Here is a 14429-nt window from a genome sequence, read left to right as displayed (position 1 = left end):
TCTATCCAACTCCATCCACCCACCCACCGACATCCATCCATCCATCTATCCAACTCCACCCACTCACCCACCCACATCCATCCATCCATCTATCCAACTCCATCCACCCACCCACCCACCCACATCCATCCATCCATGTATCCAACTCCACCCACCCACCCACATCCATCCATCCAACCAACTCCATCCACCCACCTATCTTATATCAGGATTGCTTTCCAACCCACTCCCTGCCCCTGCTCCCACTGCCCCCCAGGCTTAGCCCTGGCCCTCCCTCCCTGGCCTGGTTACTGCTCTGGAGGCACTGGGAGAAAGAGTGGGGACAGGGCACCCTATGCCCCACCCCCCAACCCAGCAGTAGGAACCACACAGATGCACAGGTCTGCTTTCCCATCTGACTTTATTTCACTTTTTTTCTATAAAACTCCTCCATAATTTCACAATTTAACAAAAAGTTTAAAATCCAGGACAGAAACAATCCTGTTAACTCATTACAAACACAATTCTCCTTATTCCTTTTACCCAGGAGTTGGTCTCGGCCGAAGTGTCCTAGTTCCTAGTGAGACACATTCTTTGTAAAAACCCTTATGGGCAAAGAAAGGTATTCGATACCATTTGCTTTCCGGCGTCGGTTTACACTTTGTTCAGGAGAGAGCAAAACACGGGGGGTTGCACTAGGGGTGGGTGGTGTAACAAAACACACGGCAATCACAAAGTGCCGGGCCCCTTCCTATGGAAGCATCCCCAGAGCCTTCTTGGGCCCAGCCTTGGGGCAGTGGGGGCAGGGCGGGGCCCTGGGCGCCCGGCATGTCCATCAGGTGGTCACGGAGCCAGCCCTGGGCCCAGAGCAGCTCTGGAGGACTGCGGTGAGGCCTTCCAGCCAGAGGAGGTAACTGAGACGGGGTCGGTGCTTCTGGGGGCCTTGGAAGCAGCAGGAAGGGCCAGACGCCGCCGCTGAGGGCAGGCAGGAGCCCAGCCTTCCTCCGGCTGAGTGGAAGGCTGTTCACGTCGCTGTGTGGATCCCAAGGGATCCTCATGAAGGAGAAGACCAGGGCCCGAGACCCCTGGCGGCCTCTGTACATGGAGGGCAGAGCAGCTGCCACCTCCCGCCCGCCACAGGCCAGCTCCTCCCGTCCAATGTCTTGGAGGGTTTCCGGAGCAGACAGGAAGGCTTCCACTCTGAGTATTACCGGCCTGCCTGGAAGGGCAGAGGGGTGTGGGGCCCGCCTCTCTCTTCCTGATACCTGAAGGCAGTAGGGCGGGGACACAGACAGAGCAGCTGGCCAGGAGCCCCGGAGGTTTCCTCCACACATCTCAGGCCTTTCCCCAGGGGTTCTGGGGTGTTCCCCAGATAGGTGGAGCTGGGGGAAGCCTTGGAGACAGGGGTCACCCCAAGGAGTGTTCAGGATCTGTCTGACAGAATCAGAGCAAGGACAAGATGAGGGACCTCAGGGGAGGAAGATGGAGCCCTCACCCCCATGGCTGAAATCATAGCTGGGGGGAGGAGACATCTAACCATGGGCTGGAGAGAAGGCAGCCCCCAGCGGGGCCCCAGCTCTTCCCCCATCTGGTCAGGGCACCAGGACTTGAAACGACTCTGAAGTCGGGGGTAGGGACTAGAGGAGCCTCAGATCAAGGTCTGGGGAAGCAGAGGCAACAGGCCTCCAGCCCCCGGGAATGCACCCGAGGGGAGTGGGCCCCATGAGAGTCCTCGGCCCTGGAAGGGTGAGCCGGGGAGGACCGGTCCGGCCCTGGGAGGATCTCAGGTGAACAAGGAGTGAGTCTCAGGCTCGGCACCAGCATGGGCCGCGGCGGTGGGAGGCCGGCTGGCCACGGAGAGAAAGGCAGCCTAGGGGGCCAGTTCAGCCAAGTGACCTGGCCTGCTCAGCCGAGGCCCACACTCAAAGGGTGGACTCGGAGTCCGATGTGCCTCGGAAAACTCCACAAACTATCCCGTCTTATTTGGCAAAAGCTCGTTTTTTTTTTTTTTTTTTTTTTCAAAGTTCGAAGACTTGTTCAACAAAAGGGAGGAAGAGGGTCCTATGGGAGGAGGATGAGCTCCAGGGTGTTGACTCCGTCCCTGGAAATTGGTGGTGCTGGGCAGACACCTGGAGCGGAGCTCGCGGCTCCCTGGCGCCCTGAGGACTCACCAACCCCACATAGTGCCACCGGCCCGGGAGCCCCGGCAAGGAGGTGGCGTCCTTGGAACAGCAAAGGAGGACTCCTCCATGCACCTCGACCACAAGACCCGTGGAGACATCTTAACCTACAAGCCCCACCGTACGCACCCCACCCACCCCACGTGCACTGCTGCCCCGACAGGCACACCTGGATGCTGCTTCTTGCACAGACGGTGCACACACACAAATAATATAGGAGAACTATACAGCACGGAGTCCCAGCGCGGGAGCTGGCGGAGAGGCCTGCGCTCGGTCTACGGACGACACTCGGACGCACAGGCGGGGCCTTCTGAGGTCCAGGTGGGTGGGGGGCATGTTCTGAACTGTTTGGGGAGCCTGGGGACAGCCCCTAGCAGTCGGTCCGGCTGCTGAGAGAGACCCAGGCAGCGAAACCGTGCCACACAGCCCGCTGTGGGGCAGGGGCTGGTCCCAAGGCCAGGCGAGGGGCCCCCAGCCGCGACCGTCTCTTCCCCTTCGGGGAACAAGGCCCACAGCTGCCTTCCACAGCAGCTGCTCTCCGAGGGGAGCCCGGGGGGCAGCTCTGTGTGGCAGGGAGCAGCAGTGCCGGCCCAACCCCCCTCGGCCCCAGGGGCCGGGGAGGCGGGTGGGGAGCCGCCGAGGAAAGTGCAGCTGGCTGTGAGGGCCGAGGACAGGGCGGTCACTAAGGCAGTGCTGCGGACAGGCGAGTTGACAGAGAGGAGGGCAGGCAGGGCCCGGCCGCAGCCTCCCAGGACCCCGGTGGTGGGGGGCCGGCACCCAGCCCAGGGTCATGTGGCCACAGCCTCCAGGTAGCTCTGCAGCTTACGCACGGTGGTCTCATCCAGGGAGAAGAGGTCAAAGTCAAAGGTGGTGTTGGTGACGTTGAAGTGGCCAGTCTCCTCGATCAGGTTTACGATCTGCAAGGCGGTGGCAGGGTGGCTTCAGGGACTGGGGCGCCAAGGACAGGTCCACGGGCGCCCCACTGGCCCCCAGGAGGGCGGGGCTGCTTGAGGATGCAGCCAGGGCGCCCCACCCTCAGGACTCATCCGCCCAGTGCTCAGGGAGGGGCCGGTACCTGCTGCAGCACGTTGCGCTCCCGCAGGGCCATCAGCCTGCGGTGCAGCTCCACCAGCTCATCCGTGTAGGCCTGCAGTGGGGGAGGGGGAGTTTAAGAGGGGCTGCGGAGGAGCTTGTCCCAGCTGTCCACCCCGAGCAGAGGTGGCCAGTTCTGCCCCAGGAGGGCCCATGCCACCAGGGTGTATGTCAGCTCGGGGCTGGAGGCGCCTTCTCCGGCAGTGCCAGGCAGAGGAGGGAGAGCCACCCTCACCCAGGACGGTCTGGCTCTGGGGGCTCAGGGTGCTTGGGGGGTTCCCACTGGCTGTGCCCCCACCTTGTCATAGGCGCCCTTCTTGAGAGTCTTCTCGGGCTTGCTGCAGGACTCGGGGCTCCTCCGGCCTGACACCTGCAGGAGAACCCCAGATGACTGCTGAGCTGACCCACGTCTGGCCCTTGCTGCAGGGATGCCCCCACCCCCAGCCCTCCCAGGACGGTACCAAGGCCCTGTCCAAACCCGTCTGGGGACACTGTGGATGGCCCCACAGGGCAGGTTAGTCAGGGCCTGACCATCCTGGGGCCTGGCCGTGACCCGAGCGTCCCCGTGCCCACCACCCTCAGCCTCTGGGATGGGGACAAGGCCACCTGAGCAGCCCCGATGGTGGGGCACACACATGGCCTCGCGGGCTCACCTTGCTGTTGGGTGGGGGTGGCTTCTGGGGGGGTGGGGGCTCACGGCCGGGAAGGCAGGAGTCAGCGCTGTTGTCACTCTCGCTGTCACTGAAGCTCAACCTGAATACCGACACTGCTTGTCAGGTCCCCGCCACCACACCCAGCCCCCTCCCATGTGCCAGGCTGGGTCCCCCCAACAACCCCCCTTGGCTCTGCGCAGCTACCGCTGATGAAAAGGAAACGAAGGAAGGAAAGGAAAGAAAGGAAGGAAAGGAAAGGAAAGGAACGCGCCAAGCAGCCGCAGAGGAGAAAGCAGCCCAGGAGCACCGAGGCTCTGAGAGGCTCTGGGGCTGCCTCGAGCCTGGCCCAGAAAGGCCCAGAACCTGCCAGGTGCAAAGCCACTGGCCCCCAGCGAGACTGGCTGGGTGCATTCCTCTAACGTGGTCCGCGGCTGCCTGCGGAAAACCGCCCTCCCCCTCCGCCCTGCTTTAACCCTCCCGCCAGCCGACCCGCCCACCCGTGCACTCGGGAACGCAGGCTTCCTGGGTTATATTGGGGGGTGGGGGGATCCTAAACACAGGTGTCAGTGATGGCGACAAGCCCCGGCTCTCAGCTTCCCACCTCCTGGGAGGTGGGTCCTGCACCCCTGCCTCGATTTCCTCATCTGTGAGAGGCTGCCAGGGGGACTGCATGGGACAAACGTCCACGACTACCGATGGGGAGGCGTTTGGTCACTCCACATCCAGAAACCCCCCAGCCTGAACCTGCGAAGCTCTGCTCGGAAGCCACTTCTCTCGCTGGCCGCCTGGGACCCCACTACGTCAGGGACGTTCTAGACTGGATCCTGTGAGAGGCAGCCCTGACTTCTGTCATTCCACAACATATTTAAAACATGGCACATTCCAGGCCTCGCTGCTGAACGAAGTGCCAGAAGGCACTGGAGGCCATGATGCTCTAGCCTGTTTCTCCCGCGTCTCCCTGAACCTCTCCTGTGATGAGCGTCGGGGAGCGTGGCTGCCTCCTAGACTCGGGGACTCTGACTGTGGCGGCTGCAGGTCTTGCCCCAGGTCTGGCTCTAGTTGCCCAGGCGACGCTCCCTGTCCGCTGCTCCTGCCTGCCTCTGCCCTGTGTCCCACAGGTGGCAGCTGGGTGCCGGCGCAGACTCAGAGCCTCTCGGGGGCAGAGCAGGGCGGGTGAGTGGGGGCTCTGCCAGTACTGGCTCTGACGCCACAGCCTGCGTGGCCCCTTCCCTGGCAATGGCAGCCACTGCCCTGCCCAGGGCCTCACAGCTGCCCGTGGAGGACCTAGAGAGGCACTTCCTTGCCTAGGCCTCTGTGCCCTGCTGTGAGCCCCTCAAGAACGGGACCATCAGCCTGTCCCCACTCACAGCTCTCGGCGCAAGAAGAATCAGCACTGAACGTCACCAAAGGAGGCAGAAGCCAGCAGCCACCACCCGTCCCAGGGAAGTCACTGTCCTCCTTTGGGGCCTCAGGCCTGAAGGCCAAGAGCCCCTGTGAGTGTGCCGGCGTGTGGACCGCTGCCCATAGGGAGGCCTAGTCAGGGCACCACAGCCACGGCTCTCGGGAAAGCGTTTTAATCAGCACGGACTCCTCCAAGGCCCCTGTGCGCCTTGCTGGGCGCAGACTGATGACCAACCCTGTCTTGAAGAGGAGCCACTGAGGCTTGGAGGCCTCGGCCTGGCAGGGAGGAGGGCTGTACGCACACTGAGCCACTGCCCTGGACACCCCCAGACCTCTCCCAATGCCTGTGTGTCTGGGGCCAAGGTCCCTCCCCAATGGGATCATGGCAAGGGGCCAGGGGTATCCAAAGGACATGCCCCAGCCCACCCTGCACCGTGCAGAGGAAGGGCCCGTGGGCAGTGAAAGCTGCTCCCCACACCAGGCATCTGTAAGACCCAGGCCAGGGTTCCCAGTGGGTCCTCATCTTGTGGAGCACACACAGGAAACTCAGGGGTCCCCTAGCCCGAAAGCAGAAGAACCGCTTGCTCCCCGCCCCTACCCTCCACACAGGGCTGCCTTGGGCTGCAGGGCACGAACTTGCTCTCCCAGCCCCCTTCTCTGACGGTGACTGGGCTCCTCTCTCAGAACCCCCCAACCCTCGCTGCCAGGCAGCCCACACCTGCCGGCAACCACCAATTAGGATGCTACCTGAGGTCCCTTACTCGGGTAACCAGGAGAGAACACACGGCTCCGGCCCACCCTGATGCCCAGGCTGCCCTGAGGCTGCCTGGGGAACCCCCCAATCCTCCCATGGGACCCTCCAGCCCTGGCCCTGCCCACAGCCTGCTGATTCCATGGCTGGCGCCAGGCCCCCACCCATGCCTGCTGGCTCCCCGCTGGGCCCAGTCACCTGGAGTCCCTCCCCGGGTTTGTCTTGACGGCAGCCTCCTCGCCTGAAGAAGAGTCATCCTCGTCGGACTCCTCCGACTGCAGGTCCTCCACCATGGAGCGCAGGGGTCCTGGGGTAGGGAGAGTGGGGGAGGGGTAGAGAAGGGAGGGCTCGGCTGAGCCTGCGGCCCCTCCCCCGCAGGGCCACACCAAGGTTCCTGACACTGACGACCCTGGTGCACACACCAGCTGCCTGAGAGGTGGCTCTGTCGGGACCTGCCCACCCACTGCAAGCACTGTCCCGTGCCCATGGCCGCCCCCTTCCTGAAGCACCACCTGGATCTCCTCCCCTCCCTACCTTCCTGACCCTGTTCGCAGGCCTCGGGCCCCTGTCCTGCAGCAGGGCCGTGGGGCCCGTCCATTGCCACAGGCAGGGGAGACCCCCTCTTCTGCTCCCAGGTGCAGAGATCACCAGCTTTGCTGAGAGCCCAGGACGAACCAGCCCTTGCTGGGGAGGGCTCAGGAGCCGAAGCCAGGGCCGCAGACATTCTGCCTGGGGACCACAGGATCCCCCTGCCCAGCCTGCACCCTGACTTGGGCCAGCCCGCCCCCTCGGCAGTACCCTCTGCTGCGCCCGGCCCCCCGTCCGCCCCTTTCTCCAGAGGCCCAGGGTTCCAGTCCCCTACAGACGGCATCTTGGTTTATATTCCTGTTACCAAGGCAACAGAGGGACACAAAGCCCTCAATTACCTTGGTCACGTGATCATGCTTCCGCAGGTTTCCCCCCCTTCCCAGCAGATAAGAGCACTTGGAGGGAGTGCGGCTCAAGGGCCCCATCCCCCAGCCTCCTCGCCACTGCTCGGCTGAATTCCAGGCCAGACCCCCCCACGCGCCTGTCCCCCGCCCCCCCGGACTGCAGCCACATGGGGAGGAGACTTTCAGTCCATCCCACTAGGAGGGAAGCTTGCCACTGGCCGACGCTGGGTGCTGGGGTCTGGGCCAGGGCTGGTGGGCTCCAGGTGGCTCGCCCAGGGCCCTCTCAATTCAGGGCAGGCTGGCACAGCCAACCAGGCCTTATGCCCTCTCCCCAGAAAGCACCCTCCCCACCCCACCCCGAGCAGCCTGCAGGGAGAGGGCAGAGATGTTCTGCAGGCAGGCTGTCTGCATCTCTGCCCCACCCACAGTCACCCAGCATCTCCAGGGCCCTGGGGAGGGGTGGGATGGGCAGAAGAGGGGACACCCCATGGAGCAAGGAGGGGCTGGAACCCAGGGTCTCTGGCAGTTGGCAGGGCCCCCATCAGAAGGGCACCAGCCCCTCATCAGCACAAGGATGGGCCCAAGGACAGACACCAATGGCCACCAGGAGGAGCAACACGCCCCATAACCCACTGAAGGCCCAGCGACCTGGTCCTGTTTTACTTTTATTTTTATTTGTTTATTTATCTTCCCCAGATGGAGTCTCGCTGTCGCCCAGGCTGGAGTGCAATGGTGCAATCACAGCTCACTGCAGCCTCCTGGGCTCAAGCAATCCTCCCACCCCAGCCTCCTGAGTAGCTGGGACGACAGGTGCATGACACCACACCCAGCTAATTTTTCTGTTTTTTTGTACAGATAGGGTCTTGCTATGTTGCCCAGGCTGGTCTGAAACTCCCAGCCTCAAGCAATCCTTCCGCCTCAGCCTCCCAAAGTGCTGGGATTAAAGGCGTAAGCCACCATGCCGGCCTGTTTTGCTTTTAAATACAGACCCCATCAAGCCACTAAAAAGCCTATGGGCAGGGATCTTTGGGGGCCCAGCCTAGACAGATGTCAGAATGCTAAGGAACCCACATTCAGCTCCGGGCAGCTCAGCCTGGCCTCTGGCCTGCTCTCCCCTGCCTCCAGCAAATTGTTAACGAGTCTTTCTGGTGGCAGCAGCAGCTTCCAGAGTTGGCGTGTGCTGCTGGCCGAAACTCAGCATGGAACAGGCCCTGCTGCCAGTCAACCACGTGCAGGGGGTGGGGAGTCCTCCGACTCCTACCAGATCCCCACCCGCTGGCCTCCAGGTGGAGCGGGGCTGCTCCCGTGGGTCCCCCCTCCGGCAGCTCTCATTACACACCTTGACTGTGGTTCTGAGATGGCTCAAAGTCCGAATCTGAGCTGGAGTCTGAACTGGAGCTGGAGTTGGACGGGCTCGACTGGGCGGACTTCACCCCAAGGAGGGGCGGGGGCGGGGAGGGGAGAAACGGAAGATCCATCACCTTACAGCTGAGAAAGCGGCACTGCAAATGTCCTCTGGTAGCACTGACACCCAGCCGGTCTGTCCCAAGACACCCCCAGGGTCCTGAAGGCACCTACTTGTGCCACTCCTGAGAATCTGCAGGAAGCCCACACCCAGGGCCACGCGCAGCCCGCAACCCACCTCCCCCGCCCCAGGACACCACCGGACTTCCTCACTGAGGGACTTCTAGGTTTCCGGAAGCGCCAGCAGACAGCTCAGAGTACCTCTGGGCTTTCCCACCTGCCTGGGCAGGAGCACAGGGTACTACGCAGCTCTCAGGGAGAGAGGCTGGGGCAGGGTCTGAGGTCTCAAAGGTGTATGGGTCCTGCTCTCATCCAGGGAGGTGTCCCAAAAAGGTCTGGAACGGAACTGGGAGTGAAAGCCTCTCTTTCAGACCCAGATGCTGTCCTGGGGCTCAGGGATGACAGACGGCTCCATCTCCCTGCCCAGGTGCTGCAGAGCGTGTGCATACTATACTCTGTGACAGATGCCGTGGACCAGCCTGGCCTGTCTCTCCTCCTGTAGCCATCCATCTGGGCTCAGCCACCAGGGGGCAGTAAAGGCCAAAACAATGGTAACAAGGACACAAGGAGACAAGATGCCCTGGTGAGGGTCACAGAGCAGGTGCACACGCGTGCATGCATCTGTGTTTGTGCACAGGAGGCCTGGGGCTGCATCTCCCAGGTGGACAGGAATCAGTCACTGAGTGCTGAGGCTGGGCCAGAATGGGGCTGCCCCACAGGTGTGTGCGCCAGGGGACTCGGCGGGCCCAGGGACCCGACGGGCTCTGGAGGGCAGAAGAGTCTGCAGCTCGGAGAGCTGCCCTGGCTCAGAGCCTCCCAGGCCCCAGGAAGGCTGTCTCAGACCCAGCAGGTCTGGCCATGGGCTGGGGGATGCGCAGCCCCCTCACCTCAGGGGACCCATCTGGGGGAACTCAGTGGCTTGAGTGCCCTCATTAGGAGGAGCGAGGGGCCAGAGGAGGGAGCCAGCGGGCCTGAAGGAAGACCCTGGGAAAGGAGCCCCTCCCCATGGGATCCGGGCGTAGGCAGCCCCACCCTGCAGGAGCAGATGCAGAGGGTTCAGCAGGTGCCTGGAGCGTGGGAGGGGTCTTCTCCAGGGTTTACTGCACCTGACCCCGCCCATGCCAGCCCCTTCCTACGAGCCCCCCCACTGGCAAATGGAGTTCTCTGGGGAACCCTCCCTGGGAAATCCCATGCAGGGTTCCCACCACTCAGGGAGATGCCACACAGACCCGCCTGACTCCCCAACACATGCCGAGATGGCCAGGCCCACACACATGCACACCGGAGTGCTTGTTCTGGGGGAGGGGCAGAATAAGGTACAAGGTGACTGCCTCAGGGGCCCTGCCCTAAGCAACCCCAGCCTCCTCACCAACTGGCTTCACTACTCTGGGCAACGTGGTCCCGTGTTAAGCCTCAGTTTCCCCATCTACAAAGGAGCTGCCAGCTGCCTGCATAGTCCTCCCTCTGCCCTCTGGAACTCGGGGAGGGGGCACCCATGTGGGAAGGTGGGCTGGGGGAGGGTCCTAGACCACCCACCCCATGCACGCTCTCACTCCCACCCCCCAGGGTCAGCAGGGACAGGATGTGGGGAGGGCCCCAGAAGAGCTTCTCAGCTGCGTGTGCCCTTTTCCTTCCACGCAAACCCAAGGGGCAGGGAGAAGAAGAATCCAGAAATAGTCTCAGCCAAGGGCCTGGAGGTGGTGTGGTCAGAAGAGCTACCAGAGCACACACGGTGCTCAGGCCACACAGAGCACCCAGGGCCCACGACGGGCCCGTGTGTGCACAGTACTGACTGGCTCAGGAAGCCCAAGGGCCAAGGAGACTCCAAAGCCACAGCTGGAGGAAGTGGGGAGCTGGGCCAGTCACAGCATGGCGGGGAGGAGGTGACTCTGATTGTGTGTGGCGGCCACAGCTCCCCAGTAGCGCAGCCTCACGCTGCCTCCAGGGAGGGATTGGCCCAGCCAGTCGCCAGGCAGGGCCCCATGGGCTAGGAAATGTCAGAGACCTCTTAGAAGTCCCTCAGCGGGTGGGATGGGCCTCTTTGGCCAAGAGGAGACCCCCAAGTGTCCCCCAGCACCTCCAGCCCCGAGCACAGACACCACACATCCAGCCCCCACCTGGAGTGGCGGCCCCAAGGTAGTAGGAAGTTCCCCAAGGAACACAGGTGTCCCAGCACGGAGTAGAAACACTGTCGGGGCCAGTCTGCAGGGCAGGGCCTGTGGTGCCCCAGAGACGCCACGCCTGGAGATGCCTGGTCGTGGGACAGGATGTCCCCCAGCACCTGCCCAGAGCTGTGGCTTATGCACACATGGAGGACAGAGCAGACTCAGGTGCCACCGAGGGACCCACAGAACCTCCAGCAGCTGGGAGGGCCCACGAGGCCTGGGATTTCTGGGAGGTAGCACCAGGCCTCAGGGTCACAGGCAGCTGACACCGTGTCTTCAGGCAGCCCTGGCATGAGAAGCACTGGGCACTCAGCCTCACCAGCCCCGTGGATGTCCGTGAGCCAGTCACCCCCCAGCCAGTGCTGTCACCTTCAACAAGGCGCCCACAAATCAGCGCTGACAACATAAACCCCCTCTGGCTTCGTCTCTGGGAACCACTTTCAAAGTCCCAGCAGAGCCCCAACAGCAGCCTTGGAACCAAAGCATCCACTGGAGAGCAACTAAGGATGTGAAAGCCACCAAAGGCTGTCGGGGGCAGGGGCTGGGGCTGGGGCTGGCAGTAAAGGTGAGGGGCTTGATCCCTCACATTCACTCATTCATTCATTCATGCATGCACTGAGCACCAGATGCCAGACATAGCACTGGAAGACACCACCACTATCTGAGGCCCACACAAAGGCTGGCTCCAAGGCCGACTAGCCACTGGCTCTTGTGGCTCAAGTCATCTCTGGACAGGCTGCTGCAGGACAATCCCAGAGCTCTCGTGGTGACAGGCTGCCCTCTGAGAGGGGTCCTGGCCCCGTGCTTAGAAAACCAGTGAGGTCGAACATGAACGTCACCCCCAGGCCCCACATGTGTGTGGCAGCCATGGGTGGGAGAGAAAGGCCGATGCTGCCCGACCCCACCAGCCTCCTGGGCAGGAGCTAGGCACAGTTCAGGTGCCATCAGGAAATCTCCAGACAGAGAGGGCAGGATGAGTCGCCGATGCCCAGTCAGCAGAGGGAGGGACTCCTGCCAGGCTGACGCTGCTGTGGCCGGGCAAGGCACAACTGTGAGACACGCTCACCCCATGGCAGCCACCGAGACCCTGCCTATGCAGGGGGCTGCATGAAGACGCAGCTCTGACCCTGCACACCCAAAGGCTGTGCTTCACCAGGCCCATCAACAGAGGAGCTCTCCCAGGGCAGCCTCCACCACCCTGGCAGAGGGGAAACTGAGGCGCAACAAGGCACAGAGGCTGGCCCAGAGCTACAGAGAGCAAGTGGGAGCATCAGCTGGTGAGGACCTGAGCTCTGGGCTCCAGATGCCCCGCCCGTCAGCCAATGCCCCCTTTCCCTGCCCCCCGCCCCCCCGCTCTCACCTCTGACTTGAAGGAGGCCTCGTCCTCCGAGTTGGACTCCTCCACCTCCAGGGGCTTCCTGGCCTCCCTGGGCTCGCTCTCAGCCTTCCCCTTCTCCCCGCGAGTGCCACTCTTGTCCTTGGCCAGCTTCTTGTCTGAGAAGGATGAGGAGGTACGGGGCGAGGTGCCCGGGGCGCTCCGGGACCCCTTGGAGCTGCTCTTCTTCTGCTTCTTGGCGCTAGGCTTTGGCGAGTCCGCGGTGGCCGGCCGCTTGCTGGAAGCCTTGGGCGGGGGTGGGGGTGGTGGCCCCCCCTTGGGGGACATGCTCTCCAGCTTCGTCTCCTTCAGAGCCATCTTGGGCTCCTTGAAGGCAGCCTTGGGTGGCGGCGCCTTCTCCTCCTTGGGCAGGCGGCTCTCACCCAGCTTCCGCGCGGCGTCCTTGGAGCCCTTGGCCTGCTCGCGCTCCAGCTCCTTGGAGGAGCTCTTGCTCTCTGAGTCCTTGCGGGGCCGCTCACGGTGCTCCTTGGTCACCTTGTGTGGCTTGGAGGCCTTGCTGCTCTCCTTGTTGGCGTCCTGCAAGGCCAAGGGTGGGGGGCAAGGGGAGAGACATGGTCACACGGCATCTCAGGGCCACTGTGCTCCGCCACCCCTGACCCCTACAAAGTATAATCCACCTGGTTCAGCCTCAGCTAGAGAAACTCTTCCATAAAGCGAAAAAATAAGGCAGCAGGTGAGAGTTTTATATGGAGCTGTCCCTTTAAACTACTAGGAAGTGTCAGCAGGTCCCAGGCGACTGCAGGCTAAGAGTCCCCTCTGAATTGAACTGACATTCCCTGAGGGATTCAAGAAGAGCACACGTGAGTCAGACAGAGCACGGCCAGCCACAATTGCCCCCGCTCCCGCCAATGCTTGCAGCTGCCCGCTGGGCCAGGGGGCCCTGGCGGCAGGCCCCGCCCCTCGCTGCAGCCTCCTCTTGCCCCAGCACACAGGCTAGCTGCCCCTGCTCCATCACTGCGGCCTGGCCCTTCTCCCCACGTCTCCACACTCCCGCTGCGCAGCCAGCTCCACCATCCTTGGGAAGAGCTGCTCACCGGAGTCATGCAGTCAGCATTTACTGAGTGCCTACTGGGTTCCCAGGCACTGCACAGAAACAGCTCCTAGACCTCTTGGAATGGAAATTCCCTGGCTAGCCTTCCTAAAGCAGGAAGGATACTCCTGGTCTCTGTCTCAGGAGGGTTTAGGGTGGAGCCCAGACTCTAGGGCTTCCCACTGGGGACAGAAGTGGGGCAAAGACAGAGAGCAGCTGGAAGATAGGCCCAGGGAGTGACATCGCGGGACCCCAGTCAGGCGTCTCCTCTGAACGAGGGCAGGAGCACCTACCTCCCCAGTGATGGCGCAGGCCTGGCAGTGAGTGCTCAACCAAGGGGGCTGCATCCAGCACTGGCGACTGACAGTGGCATAGCCCACACGCCAGCCTGAGCTTTGCTATTCGTACGTGTCCGTCTTGTCCTTCCCCTCCATACCCTACCAGTGCTCCCTGCAGCGGGGGCCATATCTTCCCTACCAACACCCTGTGTCGCCACACACATCCAGGACTGTGGAACAGCGGCTGGCCAGGTGCACAGGGGGCCCCAGAGGCTCTCTGGGTAAATGCTCACCTGGCCTCCCTGACAGGGAAACCAGCAGCAGCCAGACCCGAGGGCGGCCCACACAGCCCTGGGCAGAGGCTCCCAGGGACCAGCGAGAGCACCAGAGAGAATGGAGGCGGCCACACTTCCTCAGCTCAGCCCCGGAGGGGCAGGCTGATCAGGGGGCCTCTGCTACCTGCTCCCAAAGCCACCTGAGTGGCCAGGGACAGACTACTCCCAGCAAAGAACCACAGGGGCAGACGAAGCAGCTGCCACATGTCTGGTCGACTCGGTTTGCGTCTCCTTGTTGCAAATCCACAAAACATATCCGGCGTTAAAGGCTCAGGGACAGCCCCAGTGGCTGTGGGGCCTCTACCACCCCCTTGCCCCTGCCTGGCCTGGCTCTTATGCCCTGGGCAGTGGGCAGGGCTGCTCACACCACTAGCTCCCGCGGCCGGCCTGGCCCTGGCAGCACTCTCAAGGGCTGTCCCCCTTGGGGATGGCATGCGGAATGCGGCTCCACTCCCCAGCAGGCTGCTCCCTGGAGGAGGGAGGCATGAAGCAGGGGATGCCATGTGCCATCCTGGCCCCTTCTCACAGTGGACACATGCCTGTCTGAGCCGAAGGAGCTCGGCTGATGTCACAGCCACCAAGGGTGGAACGAGAGCAAATGCACAGGGCACACCATCGGCCTCTGATGCAGCCCCACCATGGGCTTCTGGCCCTGGGGTCAGCCAAGCCACCACTGCCACCAGGGCCTGCCCAGCCAGGAGCCTTCCCAGGGG

The 14429-nt window shown here is 62.8% G+C and overlaps 1 protein-coding gene across 2 annotated transcripts in view; it reads right to left on the bottom strand.

Moving 5' to 3' along the window:
- Positions 1-381: 381 nt before the first annotated feature.
- MLLT1 (MLLT1 super elongation complex subunit) overlaps positions 382-14429 on the bottom strand; it is a 62408-nt gene continuing 48360 nt past the window's right edge. For both annotated transcript variants that reach the window (XM_045548831.1, XM_045548832.1), the window contains 7 exons: positions 12038-12589; positions 8328-8415; positions 6255-6363; positions 3905-4004; positions 3550-3621; positions 3235-3306; positions 382-3076 (listed from right to left, as the gene is read on the bottom strand). In XM_045548831.1, coding sequence (XP_045404787.1) covers positions 2948-3076; positions 3235-3306; positions 3550-3621; positions 3905-4004; positions 6255-6363; positions 8328-8415; positions 12038-12589 — 1122 coding nt within the window. In that variant the 3' untranslated portion in view covers positions 382-2947. The remainder of the gene's footprint in view (positions 3077-3234; positions 3307-3549; positions 3622-3904; positions 4005-6254; positions 6364-8327; positions 8416-12037; positions 12590-14429) is intronic.

The sequence above is a fragment of the Lemur catta genome, chromosome 1 (assembly GCF_020740605.2).
Source record: "Lemur catta isolate mLemCat1 chromosome 1, mLemCat1.pri, whole genome shotgun sequence".
NCBI lineage: Eukaryota > Metazoa > Chordata > Mammalia > Primates > Lemuridae > Lemur > Lemur catta.
This window is presented reverse-complemented; position numbering and strand designations above follow the sequence as displayed.